Genomic DNA, 14,826 nt, shown 5'->3' on the forward strand with positions numbered 1-14,826 from the left:
TGCTTAGTTTATCCGCTTCGGCTGTCATATTGACAATATGGATTGAAGAAGGGCTCGATTCATTGCTAAACGATAACCAAGTAGTACTGAGATTGCGAATTGCCAAACTTTTTTTATTAAATGACTATGTAGTTGGTACAATGAATATATAGCTTTCCACAATACTGCTACTGTAAGAGCTTTTCGTTTTTCCGGATACGCCGAGTGTAAATCTCTTCCTTGCCATCCTGATTATTATTATCATTATTGTTATTGTTATTCGTAATATATTAGTTATATAGAAACTGCAACTCCAGACCCTGAATCATAAGCAAAACCATCATTATCATTTTCCTTCGTTTCCATTGACTTCGTGTACCAATGGCGAACTATGTACTTTTCTTCTGTATTCAAGAACTATGTCTCCCTGTGATTTCCAGTAAAGTGTTCTAACGGTGCTTAGCGTCATGTCATTATCCAACACTTGGCCCTTGCATAATAGATCTAACCATATATAGGGTTCAATTTTGGCTTTCATTTCAGGGGTCTTCGTCTCGAACCTATCAGCAACGTATAGTTTGATCTTCTTCACTCTGATCATCCCAGGCGCAACCAGTTTAACATTGGCCTCAGATATCTTAGGTAAATCCGTGGGATTTAGTTCTTGCTCATTTGTCTTTGAACGTCCAAACTTTAGCATATTATGGAATTGTTGCTGTGTTGAAGGAGAAACAGTACCGTTACCATTCCCTACACTACTATCGCTGCTGTCATTGGTGGAAGATTCTGTTGAATCTGGACTATTGGTATCTTTCTTTTTGTTTTGGCCACTATCATTTGTTTCGCTTGCACCAACGGCAGACCATGGCATGATTAAGAAGTTCAGCTTTGGTTGCTCTTCTACCGTCTTAATATCCCTAAATAAAGCCTTGGCGAACCAGTAAGGTAAATTTTCCTCCAGTTGTTCAAAAATTTGCCTTCTGTTTAACCGGTTCCCCAACTCACCATCAATTTGTTCATACTGTCCTAACTTATCGTCGTCTACAGTTTGAAAATCTTCTTCATCATCTGGTATCTTAGAATTTTCCTTGCCACCGTTAACAATTTCATTATCAATTCGAGATGGTGGTAAAAAGGTTGAAAATAATACTCTGCCGCCACAAGACCCTTCTTTCCATAGGTGGACCAAAATTAAAGTAATTGATCTAACTTTTATTATAGGACATGAACTAGCCTTAATTATCTTGGTGACGGGAAGTCTTTTGGTCAAATATTTAATGGAAGAAGTATTCATAAACTGTTGTTTGTAAGATTCTTGAATTTGGTCAAGCAGATCCGGCATAAATTCGGGATTTTTCTTTTCGTTCCCTTCTAATGTTAGTGTGGAATTTGCTCTTGAATTTTCAGCCGATTTCAATTTATTATGAACGTTATTATAGGGTAATTCTTGTGATGAAATATTAGATAATTTTTGATCAAGCTTAAAAGGATGATTCCATAATATAGATTCCGGTGTTGCATCCTTGGACGGTTGAGCGGTATTATGCGTATGCGCCACGGGGGAGTCATCATTTATGACGTGTGTAGTGTCTATCAGATTTCCCCTAGGTTCCTCTGGAGTGTTTAGCCCGCTTGTGGCACGACTAGAGGTAGATCTAAATGATTTAAATTTTCTACTCAATAGAGAGCCAGAACTTTGAGTTCTAAAATATGGCTTTTTAGACACAGGCAAAGGTTGGACTAGCTCTAAAGAATCATCCATTGCCTTATCAGTTGGGAAATGCAAAAGCGGTTGCTCTTCTAAAGCTATAGTTTCCCCTGTTAGTGGCGTTGCAGGGGCCGAATTTGGAGGAGTTACAGAGGCGCTGACGCTTCCAATTGAGCCTAGTTTAAAAGTCGATTTTCTCTTTTTGTCTTTATTATTCTTTTTCGGTTCTGAGTTGTACCCTGTATCCAGTGTAAGTGGGCTGTTTAAATCTTTCTTTTTCGAACTAAAGATGTTCTTCCTCAGAAGTTTATCCTTTTGAACTTCGTAGGATATGAATTCATTGAAAAGTGAATTGATAACGATTTTACCCAAATTATACCTCTCATCCGGGCTGACTTCAATATCGTTCACAATCTCATAATCTTTCAGTGCAGACCCATAAATTTCTGTTTTCAAAAATTTTGGATTTATTTTCACAAATAGCATACCCACCTTAACGGAAACGGTACACCAGTGAGATAAAATCTCCTTTGATGTGTATTTCATTACGATATCATCAAAGGAACCTTCTGATGAGCTAAAAGTGTTCAAGAGTTCGCATGAGACAATATCCCATCTCTGCGTCTCCCCCTTAGTGTTTTCTGTTATTACATGTCTTCTGTTTGTTAATAATGAACTTCTTGTTAGCGCGAACCCCCCTTCGTTTACGCTGAAATTATTGTTGGCTAAATCGAGTTGATTCAAATTTGAGTCTGTGCAAAATGAAAATAACAGTTTGTCATCAGGTAAAAGGGCAATATCCAAGATACCACCATGCTTTTTTACCTTTGGATCCAGATTGTTTGGTGTATCTTGTTGTTCATGTTCGTAGTGACGTTGATGTTGACCGGATTTGAAAACTCGTGAAAGTTTGGCATTTTCATAACTGGATAAGTTTGCCCTCATCACGTTACCATGGGAGTCGCCAAAATAAAGCCGATCGAGACTCGTTCCTTGAACGCACCATATGGAGGAATCCCACGACCATGACCCGATCTTATTGGGTGCTTGGAAAACACCGTTAGCTTCATCCCATATGCAGTTCAAGTCCCATACGTTTATTACACCGTCTGAACTGGTACTTACTAAACGTGTGGAATTGTTGACAGTTCTTACGACTTTAATATTTGTCATATGAGCGTTTCCAATTCTCATTATTTCTTTGCGGTCTTTGCATGAATAGAATATCAGGTCACCGTTACAATCTCCGGCCACTAAATCAAAGGGACGCGCTGTTTGGTCGTTACCAGAATGGTATTTCGATATTATGGGGCTCATGCAATATATCGATCCTGTGTCGTTTGATTGAGCATTATCGAAAGTGTGAAGTAAAGTAGCTATTTTCTCTGGGCCCCTGTTTATGCACCAAACTTTTATTTTCCTATCTAGACCGCCTGTAGCAAAAATGAAGTAGTTTTGTTCATCAGTAGCGATCCCGTTGTTTCTTTCCTCATAATCGTCATATTTGTTGTACTTGTCCTCGCGTTCATCGATTCCAAAGTCATGCGACGTATCATGATGTATGGGCACTATACATTTGATATAATCGTCATGATCACCAATGATTTTCTTATCCCATGTGGTTAGTTCAGTATTCAGACTAATTAATACTATGGAAAAATCATGACTTACCGATATGAATGTGTCTAAAGTGGAGGAATCTGCACATTTCATATTGACGTGTATTAAATCACTTGCCCAATCGCTGTGGACTTGCATTCTTATCGCGTCGTCTGATGCGGGATTAGCCTTAGATGTAGGTTGGACATTGTTAAAGAGGTGTGCGTTCTTGTGCAGAATTATCGAACCATCTCTTCCTGAAGTCAGGAAATAGTTCCTGCCAGGTATGTCTGGGTATAAAATCTTTGTTATAGGTAGGATGTGCGCATCTTGTGAAGTGCAGTATTCCGGGGAAATTAGGCCATAACTCACCGTCAACTGGTTCATGATTTCGTTCCTAGTTATGCGGTCTTTCTTGTTTTCGTTCTGGGAATGTGAGTGTATATATTTGTTCGAATGGGTGGTTTCCTCGTTAAAGATGGCCTTGAGATGTATGATCGGTCTATGCAATTGCAATCCAACTGGCACTTATACGACGTCAAAATGAAACGGGAAAGCGGGCTTTGAATGTGTTGCAAAAAATTGCTCAAGCGTTCTCTGAGAAGCAGCTGAATACCACGATAGAAAATGGTGAATGAAGGGCCATTACTGATAAAAAAAAGAATCCACTATTGAACAATAGCAATGGGGTTTTTTTCAATAGTATATGGGTTTGAGATGAAATTTAGGCGGAGGGGTAGTAAAGGGGCGGAGGGAGCTGGAAAAAATAAAAAAAAAAAAAAAAAAGATGAGATAGCAGCCGTAAAAATCAAAATAGTAAGACGACCGATTAGATCAGCTAGATAGTATATTTAAAAAAAGACGAGGCAGTTTTCTGAGCATTCAAGTGKAGRTCKGKGGGCGCAATGAATGAGGATAGCGACAGGGCTCAGTTGAAAGCCAGACTGTGGGTCCACGTAGAGACACGACTACAACAGGCTCTGTGCTCCCAGGATGCCAAATACACACCGAGATTCATCAACTCTTTGTTAGAACTAGCGTATTTACAGCTAGGGGAGATGGGGAGCGACTTACAGGCATTCGCGGAGCACGCTGGCCGAGATGTGGTCGACAGGAGCGATCTGATGCTGTACCTGAGGAAGCAGCCGGAATTGCAAGAGCAAGTTCAACAAGACGAGAAAACCAGAACTACTTGACAGATGTTTCTTTTTTTGTAAAAACCTAAGAGTCACTTTAAAATTTGTATAAACTAATTTTATAACTTATTTAATAATAAAAAATCATAAATCATAAGAAATTTGCTTATTTAGAAGTGTCAACAACGTATCTACCGACGATTTGACCCTTTTCCATCTTTTCGTAAATTTCTGGCAAGGTAGACAAACCGACAACCTTGATTGGAGACTTGACCAAACCTCTGGCGAAGAAGTCCAAAGCTTCTCTGGTGTCAGCTCTGTTACCGACGTAAGAACCGACAATGGAGATGGACTTGACGACTTGGTTGAAGACATCAGAACAACACTTAGCACCGGCTGGCATACCGACCAAAACGGTGGTACCGTTAGCTCTACAGTATCTGGTAGAAGCTTCGATGGCGGCTTCGGAAACGGAAACGTTGATGATACCGTGAGCACCACCGTCAGTGGCCTTGATGACGGCACCGACAATGTCCTTTTCAGTAGTGAAATCGATGAAAACTTCACCACCAATGGATCTGAATAATTCTTCCTTACCTTCACCACCGTCAATACCGACGACTCTGTAACCCATGGCCTTGGCGTATTGGACAGCCAAAGAACCTAGACCACCAGCAGCACCGGAAATGGCAACCCATTGGCCGGCAGACAAGTTAGCGGACTTCAAAGCCTTGTAGACAGTGATACCAGCACACAAGACTGGAGCACATTCAGCCAAGTCAGTACCCTTTGGAATGTGAGCGGCTTGGACGGAGTCAGCGGTAGCGTATTGTTGGAAAGAACCGTCGTGGGTGTAACCAGACAAGTCAGCGTGAGGACAGTTGGATTCGTTACCCAATTCACAGTATTCACAGGCCATACAAGAACCGTTCAACCACTTAATACCGGCGTAGTCACCGATGTTCCAGCCCTTGACGTTTTCACCCATGGCGACAACGACACCGGCACCTTCGTGACCACCAACTAATGGTAGCTTGACTGGCAAAGGCCAGTCACCGTGCCAAGCGTGCAAGTCAGTGTGACAGACACCGGAGTACTTGACGTTGATCAACAATTCGTTGGCCTTTGGGGTTGGGACTGGAATATCTTTGTATTCCAACTTACCGTGGGATTCGTAGAAGATAACACCTTTTTGAGTTTTTGGGATAGACATTGTATATGAGATAGTTGATTGTATGCTTGGTACAATATAAGAGACAGGAAATGAATAAGAATTAAGAGAGGAAATACTAACAAGAAATGAAAACCATAACAATGGCCGGTGTATTTATACTTGATTGTAAGAAGGTGGCAGTTTAATTTTTTTTTTAGTGTTTTTTTTTTTTTGGCTGATCCAAGCTAAGCTGTTCTCTCTTCCTGGCCTTTGTGTGAGTAGTGAGGTGAGTAAATGAAAGTGAGTGAAGACGAAGTTTCGTGTGTTTCGAGCGAAGCATCTACCCCCTCATCCGCTCTCGAAGAACGACATCTGTTGGTGCTGCGTGTGTCTGAATTTTTTTTTTCTTTCCACTTTCCAAGGTGTTACCATCACAATGGCGAGACAACAACCAGCATGCGCCTATTATTGTAGAGTGCCAGCGTAGCTCGTCCAAAACGCCTCACGGGTAACGCCTCTCGCGAGAGGCATCCCGGTGCGTGGGTTGCGGCATCCACAAAAAGCAAACAGGAAGCCCGTTCGGGCACCCACAAAACCCGGGATTTCCCACCGCGCGCAGCGGGGTAACGCTTCTGGTCCTCAAACGGACGAAGAATGTCCGTATTGTATGTGTTGAACAGTACTATCCCTGATACAAGAAAAAAAACATGAATAATTAGCAATGAACTAGCTACCTCCGGTCGATACGACCATGGTACTTATACGTTGGCGACTGCCCAACACACACACACTCTCTCTCTGTCTACTCTCACGGTTACGCATACCCCAACACCTTCAAGGTCACGCTGCTTGGCAATTTAGAATCCCCTTTTCTCCGGCGAACCTAACTTAAATAATGATATTGCTATTGCGTAAACGCCCACCCCTACCCGCCCCTTGGCGCAGGGGACAACGACCGAGAGAAAGAAAGAAAACGGACGGGCGAAGAAATGGAAGAACTGCAAGAATTTTTGGAAGCATTCTGCCGGGCTCAGCCCCACGCCCCAGCGTTAACGCCGGGGTGGCACAAACGCGGCTCCGGCGCGGAGTCAGCGTGATTGTGGCGCATTGTCTACGCTTCCCTTCTTCGAGTTTGTTTTTTTTTTTTTTTTTTTGGCTCTGACGTGTTATGTGGTTGCCTTCTGTTTTTCGGGCTTCTTTCCGTCCGTTTATGTCTCCTCTCGTTCTTGGTTGCCCCTCAGTTGTACAACCCTCTTCTCTTCTTGTCTCTTTTCACCTCTTTTTCTAAGGAATACATAGGTACGTCGATCTTTTTTGTCTTTGCAGTCGCCAGTCGATGGTATATATAGCGCGTATTCGGCCGCCCCCTTGTCTTGAGTGAGTAGCCTTTCGTTCCTCTCTTGCTCAGCAAACAAGCGTATTATTCAAAACCGACAGCTCACACTTACCATCATGGCTGATAGTACTCCAAAAGCATCGTCGACTTCGGCGTTTGTTACGGCGCTGATTTTCAACGGCATCGTCGCTATTATATTCGTGTGGCTTTTTATATTATTGCGGCCCAAAAACAGAAGGGTCTACGAGCCGCGGTCCCTTAAAGACGTGCAGACCATCCCGGAGGAAGAACGGACAGAGCCTGTGCCCGCCGGGTACATGGAGTGGGTTCATTACTTGCTCTCCAAGCCACATTCGTTCTTGATCCAGCATACCAGCGTGGACGGGTACTTTCTGCTGCGGTACATCGGGATCGTCGGGTCGGTTTCGTTTGTGGCGTGCGTGTGTATTCTGCCCATTCTGCTGCCCGTGAACGCGACCAACGGTAACAACATGGAGGGTTTCGATCTGCTTTCGTTTTCGAACGTCACGAACAAGAACCGGTTCTACGCGCACGTTTTCCTGTCGTGGCTCTTTTTCGGGCTGGTCATCTACGTTATCTACAAGGAGCTGTACTACTACGTTGTATTCAGACATGCGATGCAGACCACGCCGCTCTACGACGGGTTGCTTTCCTCTCGGACGGTCATCATCACCGAGCTGGATAAGGACATTGCGCAGGAAGGTGAGATGCAGATGCGTTTCCCCAAGGCGTCCAACGTGGTGTTTGCGTACGAACTTTCGGACCTGGAGAAACTGTGCCAGGAGAGAGCCAAGAACGCGGCCAAGTACGAGGCCGCGTTGAACAAGGTCCTGAACAAGTGCATGAAAATGACCACCAACAAGACGCAGGAGCAGCTGGACAAGCTGTACAATAACGGCACCAAGCCCAAGGACGACTTGGAGACCTACGTTCCACACAAGAAACGGCCCAAGCACCGTTTGGGCAAGTTGCCGCTCTGTCTGGGCGGCAAAAAAGTCAGCACGCTTTCCTACTCTAGTAAGAGGGTCGGTGAACTGAACGAAGAAATCCACGAAAAGCAGGCCGACTGGGCCAGTAACGACAGGCTCCCCGCGTGCTTCATCCAGTTCGACTCCCAATTGGAAGCGCAGAGGTGTTTCCAATCCGCGGACGCCATTTTGGGCACGAAGCATTTTGGTAAGCGCCTCATCGGTTACTCCCCCGAAGACATCAATTGGGAGGCCATGAGTCTCACTTCCAAAGAGAGGCACTCCAAGAGGACTTTGGCTAACGCCATTCTGGTCTTGTTGATTATCTTCTGGGCCATCCCCGTCGCCGTCGTCGGGTGTATTTCCAACGTTAACTATCTTACCGAGAAAGTTCATTTCTTACGTTTCATCAACAACATGCCCGATGTTCTGATGGGTATTATCACCGGTTTGGCGCCCTCTATTGCGCTGGCCATCCTGATGTCGCTGGTTCCGCCCATCATCATCAAGCTCGGGAAACTGAGCGGTTGTGTCACTGCGCAGGACTCAGATCTGTATTGTCAGGCCTGGTACTACGCATTCCAAGTCATTCAAGTCTTTTTGATCACCACCGCCACCTCCTCCGCGTCCTCCACCGTTGATGCGATCATCAAGAATCCAAGCTCTGCGATGACGCTACTGGCAAGTAACCTGCCCAAGTCGTCCAATTTCTACATCACGTATTTCCTACTGCAAGGTTTGACAGTGCCCTCTGGTATACTTTTCCAAGTGGTCAATTTGGTGTTGAGCAAAATATTGGGCAGATTCCTTGACTCTACCCCTAGACAGAAATGGAACCGTTACAACATTCTGGGCACCCCCAAATTGGGTGTCATATACCCCACCATCGAGGTCCTTGTGTGCATCTACATTTGTTACTCGATCATCGCTCCTATTCTGCTGTTTTTCAGTACCTTTACGATGATTCTTCTGTATGTGGCGTACTTGTACAACTTGAACTACGTTCTAGGGTTCTCGTTCGATCTTAAGGGTCGCAATTACCCAAGAGCCCTTTTCCAGATCTTTGTCGGTCTCTACCTAAGTGAAATATGTTTGCTTGGTTTGTTCATCATGGCCAAGACCTGGGGTCCTCTGGTCTTGGAAGTGGTCTGCATCGTCGTTACCGCCCTGGCTCACATCCACATGAAAAGGAAATTTTTGCCATTGATTGACGTGGTCCCCCTGAGCGCCATTAGATACGCGAGAGGTGAATCCGGCTACGCCTACCCCTCCTCGGATTTGGGTGCTCAAGAAGTGAAAAATATCGCTGATGAAATGAGGAACGATTACGAGAACGATGACACTCATGGTATTTTGTCACCCGCTACCAAGGATGACTTGAAAAAGGCCAATCTACTACCTGAGGATGACAACAATTCAGAGAACAGTGCTCCAAGTAATCCGTTCGAATCTGGTTCTGAAGAAAGAAGTGAACACAACTCATCTTCCAGATTCAACGGGGAAGCCGACTCCGTCAACAAGAAAAAGAACGATCCCATCATCAAAAAGTCAAACACTATTTCTTCTTCCACCAAAGACAAGGATAATAACGGGATCGGAAATGAGTCGACTTTTGTTCCAGAAGACGAAAAATTCCGTAAGTTCCAATACAGTGATGTGGAGGCTCTAAGAAACAACCGTCCATATGACGACGACGATCAAAGCCGTCATGGACCCGAAGGGGCTGTGCCAGTCAATGCAGATGCGGGTGTTATTTACGGCAACGCAGGTGCCGTGATGAAGGAGCCTCAGGCATTCCCACCAGATGTCTTGGAAACTAACACATGGTCGCAGAGAATTGCACTATTTTTCAATCCAAGGAAGTCGTATCCGTTTGACGAGGTCAGAACGAGGCTCCCACATGTTTTCAACACTAGTATCGAATACGATGAAGAGTATTTGAACACCGCATACACCGATCCTTGTGTTAGAGAAAAGGATCCTATTGTGTGGTGTTGCAAGGACCCATTAGGTGTTTCCAAGCAACAGATTCAAGAAGCCGGATCCGAAGGCTTGGATGTGAGAGACGACTTTACAAGATATGATGAAAAAGGTAAGGCCATGTTCACTTACAATCCTCCTGACTATGAGCCTGAAGCCAAGAAGTAATGGCACCATACTGGTCTTCTGCATACATAATTCCTTAATATTCGTTTACATTTTTAATCTAGTTTAATTTAAAATTTAATATCTCCTCTATGCTAATACTATTATATGTCTAGCTATGTTATAACTTGATGAGTGTATTCGTCGAACCGGTATGCGCCCTTAAAAAATAAAAACGAATCAAATAAAAATAAAAAAGAGGGGAAAGCCCAATAAGAATTGTTACTTGAATATACTACCGAGTGATTTTGGACAAATGAGAAAACCAAAAGCCGGTTCTAAAACACATTATCGATACCTTATAATTTTACTCACGTATCTCAAAACAATCACATCCGCTAGATGAGAATTTTAGTAGAAACGAAAACGTTCGAGTTCGCTGTTATCGACCAATACAACAAATCAACTTACTCGGCAGCAAATACAAAGGCCAAAACAATCAAGAGCTGTATTGATAAATTTATCGACCAGTTTAATTTATATGATGAGCAGCATGTATTTTGGCAACCAGCCGAAAAAAAGAACGCTCGATTGCTAATAAATAACAATGACTACGGTCAGTTAGGGACCATCCTACATCGCCAAGTAAAATGCAACATTATCGTTGGCGAAGAAGCACTAAAGAAGTATGGGTTGACCGTATGCGCGCCTTACGATGATTTTTCAGATGTTGCTCCCAGTGAGATAAAGGCTGTGGAGAGTGACAGTGTCACCATGTCACGCAAATGCTTAAATGCTATAACTCAGCAACTTTCCATACTCGAAGAATCTTTAAACAAGACACAAAATCAGGAAGCTGGGCCAAGCGAAGTACACGGAAGGAAGTGCGTTGTGTTACCTGACGATGATTTTGAACTCATGGAGTTTTTCTCTCATCTAAAAACTAATGCGCAATTACGAGATGTTCACGAAGCTTATAAGGCATATGAGAAGCTTCTAAGGAAATTTGATGGCCGAAAGGAGCGAGTGGATGAATTTCTAAAAGACAGTACCCCATTGCCCGAGGCTGAAGATGCGAAACAGGTAACTCTATCTGAGGCGGCGGAAGTAGACAATAAAGGGCCAGGAAATCCAAACGATCGCACGTTGCACGTTGAAGTGGGCCATGAAGACAATTCACTCCATTTCACAATATATAACAACACAACTTCAACAGTGCCAGGGAATTGCACATTCGAGTTTTCCAACTCAGCCTCTGAGGTTTTCAGCGTCCAAATGGGACCACATGAAATAGGTATGGATGGACGAAAGGAATTGTGGCATTTCCCTGCTCTCCCCACTCCGCTTATCGGTTTCTCTGTCAACATCATAAATATAGCGGGAGAAATTATTTTCTCTGGTAAATGCACTGACTCAGGTGAGGCAATCTTAGAACTATCGCCATCAATACACACAGTGGGCAGTTTCCATACTTTACAAGACCCCAATAATGTCTTCCGCGTAGACGCGTTTTCTTCATTTGATGAATCAAGTATTATGAGCACTTCCTTTTCAGACGAAGAGGATAATTCAGGGGTTTCATTAGAAAGGGCATTTACTTGGGAAGAAATATAGGTAATTACTTACATCCATTTAAATTTTTGGCTATATTTAGTGTTTATTTATGTTTTTGTTTCACTTACAAGTATTCAATCAAAGCGACTTTTTCAGGAAAGCGTTGTCTTTTTGGACAACTAGAAAAATGTCAAAGAGCTTGTGAAAAGTAGTAAAAACATAAACAGTGTGAAATTTGGGAACAAAAGACATTAAAAAAGCTTTTGAAGTTGCCCATTAAGAAAATAATTAAATAGCCAATAAACGTTCAAGAGTTTAGTTCAAGTTCAGATGCTTGCACTTTTAGAGTCAGCCACCCAACACCCATACATATGGTAAGATGTACTGTAACGTAACACTCTGTTCAAGATGGGAAGGTTCTCTGCCAAGAGCCCGATGGGATGCAAAAGCCTTGTGAAGGTATAGCATGTTCTTATTAGTGATCAAACATAAATATTTTCAACCAACGCAGTTACTATCGGTAAACACCAATTGATTAAGAAGGAACAACACCTCTCTGTAAGCTGAATAAAGTTTTAAACAAACTCATCTTTGGTATTCCAAGACAAATATTTGCCTACCTTTTCTAAAGAAAGTTAACAGAAGCAAAATGAAGATGAACAAAAATTAACCAATATTTGTATTTGAGCCATCTCTGCTGTGCCCTCCCAGTCACCTAAGGACAAGAGCAGCCTATCTTCGAGCGTTTCGAAGAGAGGGAAGGATTCCAGCAAGTCCTGCAACCCAATCTTACTCTGGCAACAACTTGGCGGGTTTTCGAAAAGAGAGCTTCATCCTTATCACTCTCTTCAACCTCACTCACACAATAGCAGTCACTGATTTTAAAAAAATAGTGTTATTCTTTAGGCACAGACGAAGATATTGAATAGCGTAGGAAGTGACCACGCTAACAAATACAATTCCTTTTCGTAAACGTTTCATACCTGTTTCGTGTCCCATTTGAATGGTAACTGTAGGTTAATCATTGCCAACAGCAACTCAAACGAGGAAAAGAAAACCTTTTTTTCCTTTGGCACATTATTTTTCCCACTTGTTTCCCGTTTGTTACCTGGCCCCTTACCGTTTTATAACATGTTGCAGACTTTTTTCTGGCTTGCTAAGTAAAAAAGTTAATGGGTACGGGTTTACGCGTCGCCCACACATCACACTAAGAAAGCAACAAACGAGCGTGTGCCCACTATTCAATTGAAAGCACACGAGCCTAAGCGGTCCAGTAAGAAAAAGCTTTCTGCAGTGGCTTAACTGGGCCTACACTAATATTTACACACACGCTTTCTTCGGTGGCCCGTAAACCGCCGCAAATGCCTGGGTTATTTCCATCCTGGGATCATACCGTCTCTATTGGGATGAACATTATAACCGTAAAAAGGTCTAGATTCTTTCTCGACACAAATGCGTTCAGACGGTTCCAAAGTAACGCCTATTGTAATATGTGCGGGAAGGAACTAATCAAGCGCTTCCCTCTATGTTGCGTTGCATGACCCGGAAAAAAGGGGCGTGTGCTATTATATAGAACGTTTACGTAAACTGAAAAAAGTAAGTTCAAGGCTATGTAGATTTGTTATCGGGAAACTGATGAAGTGAGCTAGACCAAGAAAAACTAAATTCAAGGGCAATTGCGTCGGAAATTTGCTCTAAACACTACTTGAAGGAACGTTTCTAGGAAGTGAGTAACTTGAAGGCCAAAAGATGACCACACCAAAGGGCCACCTGTTAACCGTTTGCGATGAACACAATAGGCTCAACCTAATCATGCCCAGTTTGGATGCGGATGCCATCTTTGAGTGCATGGGGCAGTGTTCAATGTTGAATGATGCCACCAGAAGCAAGCACTTGTTTTGGCAACCGAGCAATAAGTCCAATGTTYGAATATTACTGAACGGTCAAGACTACGGTCACTTGTTCAAGCATTTGCAGTCTCAGATACATTGCACTATTTATATAGGGGAAGAAGCACTAAAAAAGTATGGGTTGACTATTACTACGTACTTTGACAACTTCTTAAACAAGCGGGTTTCTGGAGAGAAAGAAAACTCGAGTATAGTATATAATCACGAAACGGCCACATCGTCCGAGGCCAAGTCGTCCGAGGCTACAACCACAGAGTCTACTGCAGGTGTGATAGTACCACGAGAATGTTTAAACAGCTTCACAGAACAACTATCTAGACTGGAAGAATCTCTGAATAAAATGGAACTTGAGCAAAAGGCAACAACCACCACCATCCTTGCAAGCGGGGAACCTGACTACAAAATAAGCGGCACGATAGACATACCAGAAGATAAACCCGAACTGGTACATTTCTTCACGCAATTGAAAACAGTCAAGCAACTAGAAGATGTTTTCCAACGTTATCATAGCTATAAGAAATTACTAGACACTTTCGGCGGCAAGATGGAAAACATTAACAACCTTCTGCAACAAGAGACTGTGATCTGCCAGGATCCTGAGCCCCGAAGTGATCGCTCACTACAAGTGACAATGAACCATCGGGACAGTTCTTTATACTTCCAACTGTACAATAACACGACTTCCATACTGGCGGGCAATTGCAAATTCAACTTCACCGGGGGTGACCATACTCCCGTCACACGCACCATCGATATGGGCCCACATGAAATAGGCATAAAGGAACGCAAGGAATTCCGCTACTTCCCGTACACACCTGAACTAATGACCGCTTCCACCATCGAAATAGAAAATGAGTACGGAGAAGTTATCTTTGTAGGCAAGCGAGGCCCGTCACCAAGAGTAGATCTAAAACCGCCCACCCGATTGTCGGCGGAGAGTTTACAGGCCTCCCAAGAGCCCTTCTACGACTTCCGAATCGGCAGACTACCGGAACTGGATGACTCCAGCATCATAAGCACATCCATATCTCTGTCTTGTGACGACGAAGAAGATGAGAATCGTACAATTTCCACCTTCGGTAAAGTCCTCACCTGGGAAGAACTGTAGAACGAGCACCACACACTATCTTGCGCTGAAAAACGCACTTATACGTAAAAAACGCACATACACACATAACACCCTATATCACATATAACTCAAAACGGATTTTCTTTCTCAGACCATTTTTTACTTTAAATCATACCGTGATGCGTAACTATCTCTTTCTGGACGATCCACGGCTAACGAGAAAAAACGTAGGGGCGATCAGGGACAAGCAGGGACGGAATTCTTCCGTCCGTACAGACAACCGTAACAAAATGATAAACAGAAAACCC

General features: G+C 43.3%; 6 protein-coding genes across 6 annotated transcripts; 4 read left to right on the top strand and 2 right to left on the bottom strand.

The window, feature by feature from the left end:
• Nucleotides 1-325: 325 nt before the first annotated feature.
• On the bottom strand, nt 326-3,673 carry DUF1 (Duf1p; the record flags this gene model as incomplete). Its single annotated transcript, XM_018365451.1, has 1 exon — nt 326-3,673. The coding sequence occupies one exon, from the start codon at nt 3,671-3,673 to the stop codon at nt 326-328; it is 3,348 nt and encodes a 1,115-aa protein (XP_018221706.1).
• A 518-nt stretch (nt 3,674-4,191) lies between these two features.
• MHF1 (Mhf1p) lies at nt 4,192-4,482 on the top strand (the record flags this gene model as incomplete). Its single annotated transcript, XM_018365452.1, has 1 exon — nt 4,192-4,482. The coding sequence occupies one exon, from the start codon at nt 4,192-4,194 to the stop codon at nt 4,480-4,482; it is 291 nt and encodes a 96-aa protein (XP_018221707.1).
• Nucleotides 4,483-4,588: 106 nt separating this feature from the next.
• Nucleotides 4,589-5,635, bottom strand: ADH1 (alcohol dehydrogenase ADH1; the record flags this gene model as incomplete). Its single annotated transcript, XM_018365453.1, has 1 exon — nt 4,589-5,635. One exon carries the CDS (start codon nt 5,633-5,635, stop codon nt 4,589-4,591), a length of 1,047 nt encoding a protein of 348 aa, XP_018221708.1.
• A 1,392-nt stretch (nt 5,636-7,027) lies between these two features.
• PHM7 (Phm7p) lies at nt 7,028-10,048 on the top strand (the record flags this gene model as incomplete). Its single annotated transcript, XM_018365454.1, has 1 exon — nt 7,028-10,048. The coding sequence occupies one exon, from the start codon at nt 7,028-7,030 to the stop codon at nt 10,046-10,048; it is 3,021 nt and encodes a 1,006-aa protein (XP_018221709.1).
• A 339-nt stretch (nt 10,049-10,387) lies between these two features.
• Nucleotides 10,388-11,599, top strand: ATG34 (Atg34p; the record flags this gene model as incomplete). Its single annotated transcript, XM_018365455.1, has 1 exon — nt 10,388-11,599. One exon carries the CDS (start codon nt 10,388-10,390, stop codon nt 11,597-11,599), a length of 1,212 nt encoding a protein of 403 aa, XP_018221710.1.
• A 1,689-nt stretch (nt 11,600-13,288) lies between these two features.
• ATG19 (Atg19p) lies at nt 13,289-14,557 on the top strand (the record flags this gene model as incomplete). The annotated part of the gene is made up of 1 exon (XM_018365456.1): nt 13,289-14,557. One exon carries the CDS (start codon nt 13,289-13,291, stop codon nt 14,555-14,557), a length of 1,269 nt encoding a protein of 422 aa, XP_018221711.1.
• Nucleotides 14,558-14,826: the final 269 nt, after the last annotated feature.

This window comes from Saccharomyces eubayanus, chromosome XV (assembly GCF_001298625.1).
Source record: "Saccharomyces eubayanus strain FM1318 chromosome XV, whole genome shotgun sequence".
Taxonomy (NCBI): Eukaryota; Fungi; Ascomycota; class Saccharomycetes; order Saccharomycetales; family Saccharomycetaceae; genus Saccharomyces; species Saccharomyces eubayanus.